We start from the raw sequence: 21,065 nt of genomic DNA, 5'->3' as shown, positions 1-21,065 counted from the left end.
ATGTAACCAACCAAGACAGTGAGAGAGAGTTATTGCAACTGTCCAAATTTGATCCAAACTTGCCGCCTGCACTGCCAATGACATAGCAAGTGGTCATTACAAGACAAAAACGAGAAAGAAGCTATGCCCTCGAGGCGATCACCATGTCAACTGACAGGACCCCATGGCCAACTTGGCTGATATAAGCAGTTGCTCTGCTGGGAATGTCAATTCTCACTGGTGCTCTATATGATCCACATATGACGCTGGCTGCCTTGTGATAACGACTGCCACCTCGGACCCAGACTACTCTTGGACTGTGTGATTATGCACTTCTTGCTCACGATTTGTCTATTCAGTGAATACTGAATCAGTGTAAATCTCAACAGTTCCTGTCTTTTACCAGTGACATATTTACCCACATATCTTCGTATCACTTATCCACTCCCCACAAACTCCACATTTCAGATGTCTGGCCATCTAAAAGTGCATTCATATCTCATGTAATAACATGCCAGGAAATTAATTATTATGTAATTCCACATGCAAGTGAAATAGCCCAGCAGGTTTCCCCCCTTGAGATCCAAAAGTTAATTGTACTTATGTAATGGGGTATGAGGTGTGTCACCAACACTTCAGCCACAAATGAATCAGAGAAATTAATGTTTCCAGTTTTCAGGTCATGTTAAACTGTTTGTAATTCACAGTATCTGGCAACAACAATAATTACCTTCAGTTGTAATGCACACTGCTATTAGCTTGGTGTGTTATGCGAAACAATGTTAGAAGTGCAGAGTTCGACAATGAAGAGAAGAAAAGATGTAGAACAGATGACTATTTCACAGGTAATGGAGCTTATGAACTACTGTAACTGCAAAGCCTGTGGTCTTTATGCTTGCTATTGATAACCATTTATAATACAGTTTAGGAAACTGCTGCCCCCACAAATTTTCTCTTCGAGGTGGGACTTTTCTCCAATCATTCACTCACAGAATGAATAAATGACTAACCATCTGCGCAGTTGGATCTGTAGCAATTGTGAGATCAGCAAACTTGTGAGGTAGCATCATCTGATCATGCAGCGTAGATTTGAAAAATTCAGACTGCTGTGCCCCTTGCACAGCAGCAATGTGATGCTGCTGCTGTTGTTGCTGCTGTTGCTGTTGTTGGTGCTGCTGCTGCTGCTGTTGCTGCTGCTGCTGTTGCTGCTGCTGGTGTTGTTGTTGTTGCTGCTGTTTCACATAGATTGCCTGCTGTGATGCTATCTGGTTCTGGTGGGAACATAAAAACAAACAGGTTAAGAAGATTCCTACTCAGGTTAAGAAGATTCCTACTCTTTATTACATCTAGTAATTTAAATGTATTTCAAGTAGTTATTTTACTCACATAAAAAAATCTATGTAAGCAACTCAATCACATTTCAAATCCTATTTATGACTGAATTACATTGCAGTTGTATTATTATTAAGACAGACTCTTAGTAACAGGGAAAGAAACTTGGAAAGGCAACCATATATTGCATCACACAATACTATGGGTAAATTACTTCTTATAACAAAGTCTGTGGAGCTCCATGTGTCTAATCAACTTCAGACATCTCACAATATTTCACATATTCCTTTTCCATACTCTTCAACACTACACACTACCTTCTTAAGCCACACATATTAATCTTGTCAATTAAAATTCTAAATGTATCTACAGTTCCCACTATATTTCTGCCATGAGGTATGTGTTGTAGAGAAAATAGGATCCAGCTATTCATTAGACAATGCAAGCCAATTTGATAAAATTGAAATTCAACCCACCTCTCCTACTGAAATTAAGAAAATAATAAATTCACTCAAAAGTAAAAGTTCACTTGGAATTGACGGCTTTTCCAACACAGTACTACACGCTTGTTCCCAACCACATCCATAACAGCTCACTGAAACAGCATTTTTCCAGATAAACTGAAATATGCTGTTGTTAAATCACTGCATAAAAAGGGATAAGTCTGATGCTAACAACTACTGTCCAATGTCACTTCTGACAGGTTTACCTAAAATTCTTGGGAAAGTATTGTAGTCAAGAGTAGCGTCACATATTTGTAAAAATGAAGTACTAACAAAATGTCAGTTTGGTTTTCAGAAAGGCTTTTCAACAGAAAATGCTATATATGCTTTTACTGATCGAACATTAAATGCTATGAATAACCCAACATCAATCACTGGGATATTTTGTGACCTCTCAAAGGCTTTTGACTGTGAGAATCAAGAAATCTTTCTAGATACTGGAAGAATGCAGAAGGTTGAAATTAACAGTACCGCTAGTCTGCAAAAATCAGCAGAGTGCCAGAGAAAAATTAGAGAATGCATATTGTGAAATCATGATGCAAGGACAGGAAACGGAATGCACAGAAGGAAGATGGGATTGTTTTAAAAATGGGATTAAAAAGGTAAAAATGGGATTAAAAAGGCAGCTAAGGAAACACTTGAGTCAAGGAGAGGAAAAAAGTAAAGAAAGAATGGGTAACACCAGATATGATAACCAAGATGGATGACCACAGGAAATTGAAAACTGTAAACACAGAAGAAGGGAAGGACAACTACAGGAGGTTAAATAATGAATTAAGAGGGGAGACAGAAAAAGCAAAGGAGAAATGGCTAACAGAAAAGTTTGACAAAATAGAGAAATTAGAGAAAGAAGGAAAATACGATGTACAAAGAAGCAATGGATTTGACATTCAGGGAAAAGAGAAACAACAATGGACTGAAGGAAGTAGAGGCAGCAGTTGGTAAAATGGTGAGTGAACCCCAAGAAATAATGAAAGCATAGGAAGAATACACATAATGGCTGTACGCTGCAGACAGCCGACCAAGTGAAGAAGAGCTTGGGATAGAAGACGAAGATAAAGTTGCAGATGATGACAAAGGAAATGCAATACTAACTAGTGAGGTTGCAGCATCTAGGAAGGAGATGAGAAATGGAAAGGCGTTGGGAATTGATGAGATTCCTGTGGAGCTGTTAAAGTCATTGGAAAAAGAAGGGAAAAGGGAGTTGATTGAATTGTGTCATACGGACTTTACAGGAAGTATCTTAATAACTACAGAAAAGAAAAAGAACAGCAAAAAGTGTGAGGAACATAGAACAGTAAACCTGATATTGCATGCAGACAAAGTCTTGCTGAGGACATTCAACAGAAGGCTACATGGAAAGTTGAATTACGTAATAGGAGATGAACAATTTGGTTTTAGGTGAGGAGTGGGAACTAGAGATGCCATTGGGCTACTGACAGTGATAGGGGAGAGTTACATGGAGAAGAAAAGGAAGGTGTATGTTGTGTTCATTGATCTTGAGAAGGCTTTTGATCAGATGAGACAAACGGATGGAAATCCTAAGGAAACATGGAGTTGACTGGAGGGATAGACAGCTAATTAGAAATTTATATTTGAACCAGAGAGCAAGAGTAAGAGTAAGAATAGGAGGTGTGATGAGTGAAGAAATTGAACTGGGAAGAGGTGTAAGACAAGGTGGTTGTTTATCAACAACACTGTTCAATATCTATCTGGAGGAAATTATTAGTGAAAGTTTTGGTGGAAGGAGAGGAGTTTGTATTGGGTGGGGGGGGGTGGGGGGGAGTCAGAGAGTGGAGTGTATAAGATTTGCAGACGACATGGTTGTGATGGCAGAGAGTGCAAGGGAGATGGAACAAATGTTAGACGGTCTAAACACAAAATTAGAAGAATATGGAATGAAGATTAACAAGAAGAATATGAAAAGCATGGTAACTGGAGGAAAGGGGAGAAAATGCTGTACGAAAATAGGGGAAGAGGAAATAGAATAAGTGAGTAACTTCAATTACTTGAAAAGTCTAATAATATATTGCTCAACAGAAATTACGAAAAGAATTGCAATGGCAAAAGGAGGAGTCAAGAGGAAATAGAAATTACTTTGCAGACCACTAAACAAAGATCTGAGGAAAAGACTTGCCAAGTGTAACATCTGGAGCAATGAACTGTACGGTGCGGTGACCTGGAAATTGAGGAAGGAAGAAAAGGAAAACTGAAGGCACAAGAGATGTGGATATGGAGAAGAATGGAAAAAGTGAAATGAGAAGACCGAGTAAGGAATCAAGAAATATTAAGGAGAGTTGGAGAAGAAAGAAACATGCTGAAAGTCATACGGAACTGGATTGGACATTGTTTGAGGAGGGACTGTTTATTGAAGGAAGGAATAGAAGGAATGGTGGAGGGAAAAAGGGGAAGAGGAAAAAGGAGATATAAAATACTGGATAATATCAAAGGAGACAAATATTCATAAATGAAAGGTTAGCTATAGACAGACAAAAGTTGAAGAGGCTTAATCCATGACAAGACCTGCCATAAGGCAGAATATCTACTACTACTACTACTACTACTGCAACTGGGAAGGTGTTAAGAATGATGTCCAACAAGGTTCAATCTTGGGTCCCTTATTGTTCTTAATAGATATTAATGACTTGCCACTCTATATTCATGAAGATGCAAAGCTAGTTATTTTTGCTGATGGTACGAGTGTAGTAATCACACCCAACAAACAAGGATCAGCTGAGGAAATTGTAATGTCTTTCAGAACATTATTAAGTGTTTCTCTGCAAATGCACTTTCATTAAATTTTGAGAAGAGACAGCATATACAGTTCTGTTCAGTAAATGGCATAACACCATTGATAAATATAGACTTTGAATGGAAGTCTATTGCTAAGGCAGAATATTTGAAATTTCTGGGTGTTTGCATTGATGAGAAACTGAATTGGGGGGGGAAAAAAAAAAAAAAAAAAAAAAAAAAAAAAAAAAAAAAAAAAAAAAAAAAAAACCAGTGATGATCTGTTTAAACGGTTAGGTTCTGCTATTTATGCTATTAGGGTTATTGCAAATTTTGGTGATAAACATATCAGTAAATTAGCCTACTATGCCTATTTTCATTCACTGCTTTCATACGACAACATATTTTGGGGTAATTCATCATTAAGATTTTCTCTTAATGATTGCACAAAAGCTTGTAATCAAAATAATGGCTGGAGGCAACCAAAGACCACCTTGCAAAAATTTATTTATGCAACTCCAGATATTCACAGTGCCTTCGTGATACATATATTCGCTTATGAAATTTGTTACCATCCCAATTCAAAACTAAAAGCGAAGTGTGTAGCAGCTACAACACTGAAGAAAGGATGATCTTCACTAGTCTGGATTATATCTGACTTTGGCACAGAAAGGAGTGAATTACATTGCCACAAAAATTTTGGTCATTTCCCAAATAGCATTTAATGTCTGACTGACAGGCAATAAACATTTAATACCAAATTAAAAGAATTTCTGAATGATGATTCCTTCTATTCAATACATGAATTTTTAGATATAGAGTAGTAACTGTAAAAAAGAGAGAGAGAAATTTATACTGTGTAAAGAAAACTTATGTTAAACTGACACGTACCACATCACTACAAAATTTTGTATTCATGATATATGGAACAAGTATTAATTTAATATAAACTGAGTCACTAGTGGGATTAAAAAGACACTATACAGTGAAGTCATCAGTCACTCCATCACATAGTGTTTTAATAAATTTTCCAATATGGAAAGTGCTTCCATCCTCCTTCAAACTGATTTTGGCATTACGGATGTTCCCATTCAGAAAAACTGTATTTTGACAAGACTTCTAAATAAACTTGTAGGCATGCCCTGCCCCCCTCTGTCAAGAATCTAGTATAGGATCAGTATATAGCAACCATTTCTGCTTTAGTGTCTGCATAACACCACATAATCAAGATTTAAAATATCATTTGTTGGTATGCTTTTGCCAAGTGATCTGATTCAGTTGTTTGCACAATAGTGCCAACACTTTTAGTGACAGGCACAACATAAAGGAACATAATTAAGTAAACAGTCATCAAACATAAATCATCAACCAGAGTTAAGATTTCTCATAAACATATTTTACAGTAGCAGCTGCAGCAGCAAACTCATGAGCTCCTACTTGCATAAGCCAGAGCACGAACAGATAGTCTTAGATATTCCTGTATCAGTAAATCAAATTGAAGATAACATTGGTTATTAACCATAAGATAGCATTAACAGCTATCTATGATGAAGCATAACTCAAATGAAACTCAAATGAATCTACAAATATATAAGCATAAAACCCACCTAGTCCATACCATAAATACCGATGTGCACTGTTAAATAAATTACGATAACACATTCTCCAACTTTAGAGACTTTTTAATTCTGCCCGACAATTACTACCTTGACTTACAACAAAACGTAGGTCCTGAATGTGACAATTCTGACTACATTATAGTCACCAATAAAAACTGTAATCACTGCTGCACACCCGAAGTATTTTCTTTGGGAATTTTGCATGTTTCTTTAAATTCTACGCACTACAGTAAATTCAGAGCTCTACATCACAAGACTTCCGTGATATGAAGCAACTATGATTTAACATAAACAAAACACTTTAGGAACCAAAGGCTGGTGGATTTTCCTTTTTATGAGTAGAGAAGGAAAAGTAAGTGTAGGTACTGCTGTATCCTATCCCGATTTTATGCACAGGGTGAAAGGCATTAGAAAGTGTGTCTGAAGTGGTTTAATCATATGCCATAACTGTTCTATAACTATCTAAATGACAGTCTTCAGAGGTACCTTGCAACACTCCAGTACCTTTGTACTGCCATTTGCAGAAAGATCTGTGTAGTCGAAAATTGTGATCTTTGGTAATTCATTATGGAATTCAGTTCAAAATTTTGCAGACTCGCTGCTGCAGAAGAAGATAACTTTGAAAATATTTTCTATTAAATTTCAGGTTGTCATAAATATGATAAGAATCTATCACTCCATATTATGTCTAGCAGATAAAAACTTTCTAAGACCTATTTTGCACCACCCTGTGATACCAAGCAGTAAAAACGAAAAATATTTATGAGCATATAAATGAAAAGATATGAGATCTCCTCACATAATACATGACATGATAATCACTTAGTAGCTCATCGTCTTAAATTAGAAACCTCACCTTACTACACAGTAAAGGGAACAGTCACAAAGAAAACAATATCCTAATTAAACAACAATTAAATAAAGATTCCTTACCAAGTGGCAACAAATGCACAAGTAAGAGTGACAAAATTTTCAAAAACAACAAACATATGAAGTAGTCACAGCATAAGTAAAGACTTAGTCCGACATTTGCAACTATTTCTATTATTTCAAGGAATGTAAGCCTGGACTTGACAAATATGAAAGCAATGTCACATGAAGAATAAATTCTGAGTAAATGCACAGTTTCAGAACAACTAATTCAAATGAACGAACAAAAGACGACATAGACCATCCACAAATGAATAAAACAATGGTATGCAACTTCCAACAAATGTCTCATTCAAACTCAAAAATACTGAAACCAGACATGAGCCAGTTATCAATGCAGAAAAAGTTTAATAATTCAGTTGATGTATTATGTTCTGAAATGAGTTAATGTCAACACTTTAGCACTTTATCTGAAAAAATTTCACAAGCCGAGTTAACTGTTATATCTACACTCGATGGGTTACATGAAAATATGAGCAGGAACAAATCTGCTTTTATGTGAGTTGGAAAGAACAGAACTATTTATTTTTAATTTGAACTTCATCTTTTTCTTACATTCTAGAATCAATATGCGATCAAGTATTCAACAGTGCATTATTCATGTTGTATATAGAAAACAACTAGTGATCTGCTGTGTTTGTCTGTTACGGTTCAGGTAATAAAAAATATAACCACCAGAAAAGTTCCCAAGAAGTGTGCATCTGTTTGAAACAATGAGACAGTCTGCATGAAATATCTGAAGCATGATTTTTTACTATAGCGTCCCTCCTTTTTTTTACCTGCAGTATTCATTAATAAACTGAAAGCAACAGAATGTATTTTAAAAGAAATTGGAATAAATATTTTAGATAGCTTTAAAGGGACATTCAAGAGTGTAAAGACTGCAGTCTTAGTGAACATGACACAGGCCACTTTATTTGCTCTACACTTTAGTGGTAACATTTTTATCAATAAAAGTAGACTCTGTAATGAAATTTTAATCAAAAAAGGTATTCAAAGTGTACCTGCAAATTTGTAATTTGCTGTTTAGTCTTCGTTATTTGCACAGAAATTTGCAGAACGGCATTGGAACTATTCTTATGGGGTTGCACTTGCACAACAGCTTGTTGTTGCATCAAGTTCTGCAAGGCCTTTATCTGCTGCAGCAATTGATTTAACAATATCAAAGTTTGTGGAGCCAATGGTTGGTTAAGAATCTGAAAGAGCAGGAAACAAACATGTAACACACAAGACTAAATATGGAATAGCAATGCACCAATGCATTCAATTACACATTAAAAAGGAAGCCATTATCAAGCATAATGCTAACAGTTTAGTTTAATCACTGCAATACAGTATTTATTTATTTATTTTTGTTCCAGCACTTTAAAGCAAAGCATTACCGATTTTGGGTTTAGGCATGCAGTGAGAATAAGAGTAGAAACACAAAGTTGTATAACACCTTGGTACTGGGTTGTTTAATAATTACTGTTCTAAGACTAATCTCTGTATCTGGTCTGTGTGGCAGTGATGAACATGCTATTCAGCCACCACTGCAAGTTGAAAGGCTTCAAATTCATCGTCACAAAATGTGCACCTAGAATAACGTGTTTTCTTACGTTATCGACATTAGTGAAAGTTCTCACTTGCTTCTTGCCTGAAGCTAGACACTAAAGTGAAGAAGTGTAGACGTTTTTCAGTGTGCACTTTTGAGCAGCAGCCAGAAGTTCTCATTCCAAATGAATCTGTCCATCTTCTTTACATTTTATTTTTTACTGCTAATTTAACATGCTTTTTATTAAACAAACACCTAAATTTGGCGACTCTTCTTGCTTGTAACTGAGAATTTAGAACCCTCAGATAGAGCTTTCTGTGTCACCAATTACTAAGTGTTCTAGATCTTTAAACATCCATTTACAATAGTGTTGAAAACTAAACTTTCAAGTTTTGCACTGTTCCATTAGTGAACAATACGTACCTGATGATTGAGGTAGCCAGCTTGAACGGCCATCTGTATTTGCTGCACAAGCATGCGTAACTGAGTAGCAGTTGGCTGCGCCTGGGGTGCACGTGCAGCAGCAGCAGCCGCCGCAGCTGCAGGTGAGCTGAATGCGCCCACACCAACACCCGCACCTGTGGGCTGCTGCACGGCTGCCTGGGCAGCAGCACCAGGGTGAGCCTGCTGCGGTGTTGGGGGTGGCTGTTGGCTGAGCATCTTTTGCATAATAGCTGGGCTCATGCTGTTTATATTTAATCCCGCATTATTCAAAAGGTTTGGTCCTGCATTACTCACACCACCACCAGGGCCCTAAAGTGAAAATGAGCAGTATCTGTTTTTCAAAAATGATGCAAAAATACAAAACAAAATCATTGTTTTAATATTTATCACAACACAATGTGTGAAGACTTAATCTACCACAAACATAACATTAACGAAACAAACTGAATATGAATTAAAAATGTGTGACAATTTACAAGTGTGTGCCAGATCGAAATCTGAATCTATATACTTTCACTTAGAAACATAATAGATGTATACAGCAAATACTGAAAACTATGAGATGGTAAATCATGAGAAGAAGGAATAATGGACCCAAAATCAAGCAAACATCCACTGAGATTTTTTTTTTTGAATGTATCTCGTATTTCTATTACCACAGAACATTACTCAAAAAGTATTCCAAATTTCTTGATTATAACCAATTTTTTAACATCTCCTTACTCTTCAGTTTACTTATCTTTCACACTGCTCCAGTTGATCCAGCTACTCTGCTAATTATGCAAAAAATATTACAGTAATCACTCAACATATATGAAAATATATCTTACTGTCACAATCAATGTAGTTTGCTATAAACAAAGATTGAATATTTAGATTTGCAGCTTAATATAAACTTTCACCAATTAGACTAACCGGTGGCGCAAAGGGCATCTGTTGAGCAGCAACAGGGTTGAATCTCTGACCAGGAAAGGCACCCATTCCAACACCAACACCTACACCAGCAGCACATGCTCCAACATTTGGGTGTCCACTTGTGAGATCAAATGGCGAATGATCATCATGACGACGCCAGCTCTCTACACCCACACGACTAGCAGTGGACAGTAGCTCATGAGCATCCTCAAGAATCATGTTGCTTGCACGCAAGGCGTTCTCGATATCTTCCTTCTGTAAAAATGCAAGAATAACCAAACTTCAGTGTCGAGATGGCTGTTACTCAATTACAAATATTTTTTTTTTTACAAAACTGTTTTAACATGTTTTCTGTCTCCATTCAAATTGCAAGAAGTTCTGTCTTTTTGCTCTTTCTTTCTTTTTTGTGGAAGCATAACTATCCACTGTAAACATAAACACTAACAGAGGCAGAAAAATACAATGAAGCAGACGCAAAGCTCAAAATTATTTTGCAAAAACTGTGTGGCAACAGAAGAAATGACAGATGCAATATTATGTTAATCCTGAAACCCATACAGCAGAAATGACTACAGCTCGATTTCAAACTGCTCATTAGTTGTCATTTAACATATTTGAACTAATCTCATCATCACGAGGGTCACCACACCAATCTCAACCAACACCAACACACTTCTCATCAAATTCAATGAGATGCCATTTGACCTGAGGCATATATACATTGCCTTACAACACAAATACATAAGTAAGCAGTGAAACATTTCCCTTTTACAAACGACGCAATTCTACAAATGATTTAGAGCACAACATAAAGATGTTCTTCCAAACAATATCGTAACTGTAAGAAACTTTTGAATTTAGAAAACATGTACTTTGATATATATTCCATATCACAAACTTTAAATTGCTTTCAAACACTGTTTCTGTGTACCATCCCTACTCTCAATGTCATTACACCTTGGACGTCAGTACTAATGGAGATCACTGAAAAATTATTAGCTGACAGTACCTGAATGCTGTTGGCAGCAGACCTGAGCTAGAAGAGATGCACGAGTCTCCGAGCTCTCATGAAAGTTATTGAGCATGAAATAATAGTTATTTTAGCACAGATTACTCATTAAATACTTACATAAGTGTGTTTTTAAACTTACTATTAAAGGTTTTAATTTTCTGTACACACTGTTAATGAAAACATGAAAAGATGTAAGTTCAAGTTGTCATATTTTTTATGTATTGGCATAGGGAACTTACAGAATCTCATTGTACTGTTCCGTTTTTGTTCCAGAAATAGTTCAAATTACCGGAAAGTATCGTAAATTTTAAGTTGTTCAATTCAGAAATGTTGCAATAGTAGTTATCTTAACTTTCATAAACACGTTTTCTTGTTTATCGGTCATTTAACTGACTTTTTCTTATTAAAGTACAGGGTGGCACAAAGAAACATGAAAATCTGGAATATTATAAAAATGAATGAAACTTATTTCATGTTTAAATGCGTGTTCTAGAAGAGTTGAAAATCTCATTAGGCATTACTTTTTAAAAATTACGTCATTCAAGTGTTGACCATTCTGGTAAGTTGACTCTGAAGATTTAGCACAATGTAGTGCAATATGTTCTCTGGGATACTGAGGATGTTTCTTCTTTCTGAGTCTTGAGCTGGGTAAAATTAGTCTGTCTAGTTTGGTAAACAACACACTTCAGATGTTACCACAAAAAGTAGTCATGAACTGAAGTCTGGATGTCAGAGCAGACAAGCAAAGTTAGCATTCATTGAAACTATGTAATCTCTAAAGAAACATTCCACTACAGCCATGGAATGTCGGGCACTGTGTTGAGGTGGCTTCATCCTGTTGAAACCATGTGTGCTGAATGTCAAGATCTGGAAGAGAATGGAGTCTTGAAGCCAAAGATGTCTGTCATGTTGACATAAAACTGAGACAACACATTGAAAGCAGTGTTTCCTTCTTCCTTGAAGAAGTAAGGGCCAATCATTCCACGACACAACACTGCACACTGTACAGTAACATTAGCTCTACATTATAGATGCCAGTGAAGTGCAAAATGATTTGTTTGTGACCAATAATACATGTTATGCAACTCATGTACCAACTTAGGTGAAAATGGGTTCTGCCTGACACTGAAAAAGTTTCAGTAATGTTAGTATCCTGACTGGTTTTAGCTAACAGGTTTTCACAAAACTGCACTAGCAATACAGAATCATTCATTTCAGTTCTTGAATAACCTGAACTTTTAAGTATGAAATTGAAGGCTATGGAGTATTCTTGGGACACATCAATGTAAGAGTTCCAATGACAAGGTAATTTTTCCACCAGATGATGAGGACTCCTTAGCACTGCAGCATGCACAGCATCAATGTTTTCTAGTGTACATACAGCCAATGCATGCCCAATAAGTTTTTTGTGAAGAAAGAACTTTAATGCTAAGTGAGATCACATTCATTGTGAAGCTGTCACAGTGCCACCACGCTGGTAAAATACTTTCACAATGACCCACACGATCCATAGTATTTAAGAGTCTGTTACTACTAAACAGTCTGGTGTTTTCCCCTACTTATTGAACATTTACACAGCTGCCAACATCAACTACAAATGTTCCTGTTTTTCTGCATCACAATGTATTATTTTTATCACAAGTGAGAAGTGCTGTCTTGGCACTGAACTGTTAGATCCAAGGTTTGGTGTGATGGGTGCTATAGTTTTATTTTTCTTCCCCCCTCTATAAGTTGACTGTAGTTGTGTGGAAATTGGAGAAGTAAACGAGGCCCTTCTATGGTTTTGTAGGATATGTAGTAACAATATGAAGACAGCTGAACAGGAGCCTAAAATTGCTGCTATATATGACGGTAGTATCTGTGCCCGAAAGAACAGTTACCGTGGATGACCATGCAGCTTTGCTAGAAATGAAATGATAATTAAATGGACACCCTAGCTGCAAACAGGCGTTGATGTACTTCATTGGGGACATGTTGAAGATGTGTGCCCCGACCAGGACTCGAACCTGAGACCTCATGCTTACATGGCAGATGCTCTATCCATCTGAGCCACCGCGGGCACAGAGGATAGAGTGTCTGCAGGGACTTATCCCTTGCACGCTCCCCATGAGATCCACATTCCCAACATGTCCACACCACTACTATTCGTAGTGCGCCTAATAGATGTTTGCCCATCATACTCATTACTCTTGGCAGATTAATCTACCAAGTCCCGTACGAGTCCGGGCATAGCGTGTGCGTTCGCACAAGAAGGTCAATGGCCGGGAAGCCATATTTGAACTATATGTGACGGTAGTATCTGTTCCCAAAAGAACAGTTACCGTGGATGACCATGCAGCTTTGCTAGAAATGAAATGATAATTAAATGGACACCCTAGCTGCAAACAGGCGTTGATGTACTTCATTGGGGACATGTTGAAAATGTGTGCCCCGGCCGGGACTCAAACCCGGGATCTCCTGCTTACATGGCAGAACCTCTATCCATCTGAGCCACTACAGGCACAGAGGAGCACGAGGAGCATGCAAGGGATAAGTCCCTGCAGACACACTATCCTCTGTGCCCGCAGTGGCTCAGATGGATAGAGCGTCTGCCATGTAAGCAGGAGATCCCGAGTTCGAGTCCCGGTCGGGGCACACATTTTCAACATGTCCCCAATGAAGTACATCAACGCCTGTTTGCATCTAGGGTGTCCATTTAATTATCATAAAATTGCTGCCCTTCAGACTGAATTTGACGAGGGTAGGAAATATCTGGACAGATTAAAGGGGGGTAAGGGTAAAATGAGGTGGGAAGTGGCAACTGGTAATAGAAGGAACAGGCTTAGAACCTCATCTGATAGCTTTATGGTAAATGTGACAAATAAGTTTGAGCTCTTGCTTCAGTTAGAAACTAATGAGCCTCATGTAGATAGGGCACAACAAACTTTCAGCAGTAGATTGATAAGTAAGAATACAGGGAAGCCAGTAAAGAGAAAGGAAGTTTAATTGTTAGCTAGTTTTCATGCCAGACATGTAGGCCAACTTTTGCAACATTATCTTGGATCAGAATACTAGGTCACTATCCCTCCCAGCCTGAAGCTGGTGAGGAACAGATGACAGAGGGTTTAGGATAATTTTGCAAAGATTTCACCATATAAACACAGTCGCTATAGTGGGTGCACAGGACAAGAGTACTGAGGTACAATACAGAGTGTGACTTGGGAAGATTGCCACAAATGAGCCATAGCAATGTTGAGTTTGTATCGGTCCTGAAAATCCTGACCAACTTCATTTGACCTCTATGAGAGGAGAGTTAATATAACGTTTGAACAGCCGCTTATGTGATGCAGGGTCACATACTGGCATGGTTCCTGTTGAGTAGATGGACTTTTACTAAGTACGCCTTTCACCACAACAGGAAAGGGAAGGATAAACAGGCTGGGCTAATAGCAGAAAATTTATGGGGGAAGGGGGGAGGCAGTTGGTGGCACTCTTGTAAGTGGTAAAATATAAGTGGTTACAGATGCAGCACTGGTATCTTACCGTTTATGTCACGGGCATCAACACCCCCCCCCCCCCCCCCCCCAAACTCCTTTAATTTTCTGCTACACAGAAATATCAGTCACTTATGAATAAAATAAATAGAAAGTGCAAGGAAGCTAAGACAAAATGGCTGCATGAAAAATGCAAAGAAATGACAGTCAGAGGGACTGACTCAGCTCAGAGAAAAGTCAAAACAACCTTCGGTGAAATTAAAAGCAAGGGTGGCAACATTAAGAGTGTAATGGGTATTCCACTGCTAAATGCAGAGGAGACAGCAGATAGATGGGAAGAGTACATTGAAGGCCTCTACAAGGGGAAGACTTGTCTGATGCTGTGACAGAAGAAGAAACAGGAATCTATATAGAGGAGATAGAGGATCCGGAGCAAGAACCAGAATTTAAAAGAGGTCTGTAAGACTTAAGATCAAATAAGGTAGAAGGGATAGACAACATTCCATTAGAATTTCTAAAATTAAAGGGGGAAGTGGCAACAAAACGACTATTCAGGTTGGTGTGTAGAATGTATACGCCCAGCAACACACCATCTGAGTTTTGAAAAAACATTCCAAAGATTGCTAGATCTGACAAGTGCGAGAATCACCACACAATCAGCTTAACAGCTCGTGCATCCAAGTTGCTAACAAGAACATTGTACAGAAAACTGGAAAACAAAACTGTGGATGTGCCAGATGATCAGTTTAGCTTTAGGAAAGGTAGAGGCACCAGAGAGGTAATTCTGATGTGGTTGATATCAGAAGCAAGACTAAAGAAAAATCCATGTCCACAGGATTTGTCACCCTTTAAATCATGTTCAACAATGTCAAATGGTATACGAGATTCGAAATTCAGAGAAAAACTGTGGTAAGCTACAGGGAAAGACAGGTAATATACAACACGTACAAGAGCAATAGGGAACAATAAGACTGGAAGACAAAGAATGAAGTGCTCAGATAAAAAAGGGAGTAAGGCACGGATGTAGTCTTTCACTCCTACTGTTCAACTATAAAGCGATGAAGCAATGACAAAAATAAAATAAAAGTTCAAGAGAAGAATTTAACCCTTTTAGTTCCAAATACGATCTGATCGTGATCCAGATTTTCGGCGAAAAATGCCAGTAACGATCTGATCGTGATGCCTTTCTCATTCATTTTTTCTGCGCTTGAAGGCAAAGTTGTTAGTATTTCCTAGCGAATGAGAAAGGCATCACGATCAGATCGTTACTGGCATTTTTCGCCGAAAATCTGGATCACAATCAGATCGTATTTGGCACTAAAAGGGTTAAATTAAAGTTGAAAGGATATCAATGATATGATTCGCTGGTGACACTGCTGTCCACAGTGAAAGTGAAGAAGAATTACAGCATTTGTTAAATGGAATGAACAGTCGAACGAGAACAGAACATGGATTGAGAATAAATCACACAAGGGTGAAAGTAATGAGAAGTAGCAGCAATGAGAACAGCGAGGAAGTACCATCAGGACTGGTGATAATGAACTAGAGCAAGTTACGGAATTCTGCTATCTAGGCAGCAAAATAACCAATGACGGACGGAGCAGGGACGATATCATAAGCAGACTAACACTCACTCATAAAACAGCCATTCCTGGCCAAGAGAAGTCTACTAATACCAAAAATAGGCCTTAATTTGAGGAAGAAATTTCTGTGAATGTATATTTGTAGCACAGCATTGCATGCCAGTGAAACATGGACTGTGGGAAAACCAGAAAAGAGAAGAAATGAAGTGAAGCATTTGAGATGTGGTGCTACAGAAGAACATTGAAAATTAGGTGGACTGATAAGGTAAAGAATAGGAAGTTCTCCGGAGAATCACGAGGAAAGGAACATATGGGAAACACTGACAAGAAAAAGGGACAGGATGGTACAATATCTACACTGAAGAGCCAAAGAAACTAGTACACCTGAATAATATCATGTAGGGCCCCCGTGAGCACGCAGAAGTGCCGCAACATGAAGTGGAATGGACTTGACTAATGTGTGAGGAAACTGACACAATGAATCCTGCATGGCTGCCCATAAATCCATGAGTATGAGGGGGTGGAGACCCCTTCTGAACAGCACGTTGCAAGGCATCCCATGAATGCTCAATAATGTTCATGTCAGGAAGGTTTGGTGGCCAGCGTAAGTGTTTGAACTCAAAAAGAGTGTTCCTGGAGCCACACTGTAGCAATTCTGGACATGTGGAGTGTTGCATTGTCCTGCTGGAATTGTCCAAGTCTGTCAGAATGCACAATGGACATGATTGGATACAGGTGATCAGACATGATGCTTACATACATGTCACCTTTCAGAGTCTCGTCTAGACATATGCGGAGTCTCATATCACTCCCACTGCACACACCCTACACCATGACAGAGTCTCCACCAGCTTCAACAATCCCCTGCCGACACGCAGGGTCCATGGATTCATGAGGTTGTCTCCATGCGAGTACATCTCCTTCCATTCAGTACAATTTGAAACTAGACTCGTCTGACCAGGCAATATGTTTCCAGTCTTCAACAGTCCAATGACGATGTTGACAGGCACACGTGAGGCATAAAACTCAGTGTTACGCAGTCATCAAGAGTACTTGAGTGGGCCTTTGGTTCTGAAAGCCCATGTCGATGTTTTGTTGAATGGTTCACATCCTGTCATGTGTTGACAGCCCAGCGTTGTTATCTGCAGGAATTTTCCGGAAGGATTGCACTTCTGTCACGCATTATCTTTTTCTGGGAGCAGTGATGCCAGAGATTTGATGTTTTACCAGATTCCTGTTATTCACGGTACACTCGTGAAATGGTCATACAGGAAAATCCTCACTTCATCGCTACCTCAGAGATGTTGTGTCCCATCGCTCATGCGCTGACTGTAATACCACATTCAAACTCACTTCAATTTTGATAATCTGCCATTGTAGCAGCAGTGACCGATCTAATAACTGTGCCAGACACTTGTCGTCTTACATGGGTGTTATCGACCGCAGTGCCATATTCTGCCTGTTTACATATATCTGTATTTGAATACGAATGCCTATAAAGATGCGTTGGCACTTCAGTGTATTAGGATATCATGGAGTAACTTCCATGGAACTAAATGGAGCTGCAGAGGGTAAAAACTGTAGTGGAAAACAGTGATTGGAATATATGCAGCAAATAACTGAGGACGTGGGTTGCAAGTGCAACCCTAAGATGAAGAGGTTGGCCCAGGAGAGGAATTTGTGGCACGCCACTTCAAATTAAATCCGTTCATTCAGAGGACTGACGACTAAAATAAAAGAGTCACAGCAGCACCTTTTTATGGGAAGGGAGGGCAGAAGGAATGCAAGTTTTAAGAAAGGTTAGGATTGCAACAAACCTTCAGTCTGGAGAGAAAAAAACCACCAATGACTTAATTCTGGCATGTTCCATAATTGGTGGAAATTTTATTTCCACCCAATTTGCACATTAAGAAATAAAATTAATGAACTACTTATTTTTACTGATGAATTAAAAGTCATCTCTGGAACATCATGTGACTACTGGTACAGCTGGAGAAATGGAAGTTGCTACTTTTATCAGGGATTGTCATAAATTTTGCTGAGTAGTGTACAAAAATATGCGCAACAAAAGCAGAATTTCATAACAAATCCTACAAATAGCACGTGTACCAAGCACCACACACAACTGTAATTTGCTCATAAACCACCTTGAAGCTCTACAGGCATACTTAAAGAAAAGATGGGCGAGGTGGGAGAAGGTGGGGAATTGTTTCTGGTGATTTTAACGTAACCTTTCTTGAAAACATTTATAGTAAGAATTTATTACAGTCAGTAACATTATCACTCAACTTAATTCCTACCGTAAACTTCCCAACTACGGTAAGTAATTGCTCACAAAGTGCCATAGTAATATTTTTGTACAAGGGTTTTACGAACAAAATTGTACTACAAAAGCGATTATCAATCGCCTCTCAGACCATGATAGGCAGTTCCTTTTGTTATATGTTAATGCTGAACAGGATATAAAATCTTACTAAATTTGAATTCAATTCAAGACAGTAGTCATTAGCCCAAAAGTTGATTACTTTATAACACTCCTCAAAGACACGAACTGGAATTATGTACACTGTACTCACGGCATGAATGAGGAACTTACCTTACCTGAATACTATTTGCCCCGGAACTAAGCCAGAATAGACCAATGTCTACAAAGAAGCCATGGATTACTCAAAGGACACAGGTGTTGAGTAGGATGAGAAGGAAATTGTATGTTTCAGTGACAAATAGCTCTGATGTTGAAGCTGTAACTCATTACAAGACATACCGCAAAATAGGTTTGTAATACAGAAATCAAAGCAAGTGCGACGAGAAATAACTAATTACATCAGATAGTAAAAAGCATTTCACAGCAGTTACTGAAAAGATGGGGTTACCAGGTTCAGCAAATGCTGCCATGGAATGCTTCATCCAATAACTACCAATAACTTCAGTAATATGCGTATAACCCTCACTATATGCAAAGAAGTAACGTCTACCATAAAATCTTGAAAATAAAAAGCTAGTGGTTATGACAACATATCAACGAAGTTAATTCAAGAGTGTGGCTCTGAGTTTAGTGATATATCAAGTTATCTGTGTAACCAGTCATTTGCCAGTGGAGTATTTCCTGAATAGTTGAAATATACATGGTGAAATTTTATAAAGGAGGTAAAGAAATACTGTAAAATTTCCGCCCAATTTCAAATTTAGGAGAGGTTATATATAATCAGCTTGTTAATTACCCGACAACAAACATGTCGAAACCATAATCTGGATTTTTAAAGGGTTCTGATATTGGGAAGGCTCTCTACAAATACAGTGAGAATGTGCTTAATTTATTACACAATACAGGCTACTGGTATATTTTGTGATGTGTCAAGAGGCATCTGACTGTGTAATCACAATATCCTTTCCTATTATGCTGTAACAGGAAATGCAGCAAAATGTTTCAAATGCTGTATTTCTGACAGGAAACAAATGTTTCATTAGGAAAGAGACATGATTAAATTATCAGGCATCATCCACATGGGAACAAATTACATGTGGTGATGCACAATGTTCCATCTTAGGGCACTTACTTTTTCTCACTTGCATTGATGACCTTCTCCTGTACCATCACCACATGCCAAGTGTGTTGTGTTTGCAGATGATATAAAGGTTGCAATACGTAGCAAATCGACTGTAGACTTTGAAGGATCGATTAGTGAAATTTTCATGGGCATTAATAAATGGTTCCTAGGCAATTATTTGTCATTCAACTTTGAAAAAACCCGCTACACACAGTTTAGAACTTGTCTGACAGTTCTTGACAGTATATGCCTAAAATGATGACGACAGACAGATAGATAGATAGATAGATAGATAGAAGAAGATAACAATATAAAATTCTTGGGAGTACAGCTTTATGATAAATTCAACTGGGAGGATCATACCACAGTAATGCTGAAGTGTTTAGAAAAATCTCTATATTTGCAATGCGAATATTGTCAGACATATATAACAGAAAAATAAGAAAGCTGGCATGCTCTGCTTACTTTCGTCACACTATGTCACATGGGATAACTTTAAGGGTAACTCATCATGCCAGTCTACAGTTTTCCTGGTGCAAAAATAAGTAACACAAATTATTTCTGGCATGAACTCAACATCCTGCAGATGCCTGTTAAGGGAACTAGGGATACTAATTACTGCTTCCCAATATAAGTACTCCTTAATGAAATTTGTAATTACAAACATAATTCCTTTTTCAAACCAACAGCTCAGTTCATGGGACTGATACTAGAAATAAGAATAATCTTGACAAAGGTTTTAAGTCACTTACTTAAGTCAATAGCTTGCCAGCAGCAATAAAAAGCTTAACTAGCAACAAAGTTCAGTTCAAGAGGAGCCTAAACGATTTAATGGTGGCTAACTCCTCCAGTTGATGAATTTTTACTAGAACCAACTGCTGTGTGTGTGTGTGTGTGTGTGTGTGTGTGTTTTATGTACAATCTGACTTCAGTACAAATTTGGTACAATAATGCAATCACTGTAAATAAGTGTTGTAAAATGATTTTTCTATTTGATGGTGCATGGCTACTACAGCCTAAGAATAACCATATGCACCTCAGAGTACTGAACATCTACATATTTTGTGAAACGTTATTTGTTACTTTTAAAAAAATTTTAAAACTTACTCCACACCCATAAGAGCCATTTAACTTAAGATCAGTGGACGGTACTTCAACATATTTTACTTTTGCCCAGCATAGTGTGGAACTCCGTGTGGCATGGATTCAACAAGTTGTTGGAAGTCCACTGCAGAAATATTGAGCTATGCTGCCTCTACAGTTATCCATAATTGTGAAAGTGTTGTCAGTGCAGGATTTTGTGGATGAACTGACCTCTCGATTATATCCCATAAATGTTCAATGGGAATCATGTCAGGCAATCTGGGTGGCCCAATTGTTCACACAAATTGTCCAGAATGACCTTAAACCAACGATGAGCAATTGTGGCCAAGTGACAGGGCGCATTGACATCCATAAAAATT

The 21,065-nt window shown here is 38.0% G+C and overlaps 1 protein-coding gene across 1 annotated transcript in view; it reads right to left on the bottom strand.

Annotated features, from left to right (window-relative positions):
• Nucleotides 1-21,065, bottom strand: part of LOC124592855 (protein Gawky) — a 283,677-nt gene that overhangs the window by 77,178 nt on the left and 185,434 nt on the right. Inside the window, exons 15-18 of the mRNA XM_047131874.1 lie at nucleotides 9,987-10,241; nucleotides 9,051-9,380; nucleotides 8,098-8,289; nucleotides 990-1,250 (exon numbers count right to left, since the gene is read on the bottom strand). Of these exons, the coding sequence (XP_046987830.1) occupies nucleotides 990-1,250; nucleotides 8,098-8,289; nucleotides 9,051-9,380; nucleotides 9,987-10,241 (1,038 nt within the window). The remainder of the gene's footprint in view (nucleotides 1-989; nucleotides 1,251-8,097; nucleotides 8,290-9,050; nucleotides 9,381-9,986; nucleotides 10,242-21,065) is intronic.

Source organism: Schistocerca americana, chromosome 2 (assembly GCF_021461395.2).
Source record: "Schistocerca americana isolate TAMUIC-IGC-003095 chromosome 2, iqSchAmer2.1, whole genome shotgun sequence".
NCBI classification, from domain to species: domain Eukaryota; kingdom Metazoa; phylum Arthropoda; class Insecta; order Orthoptera; family Acrididae; genus Schistocerca; species Schistocerca americana.
Note: the sequence above shows the minus strand (reverse complement) of the source record. Positions and strands in the feature narration are given on the sequence as shown.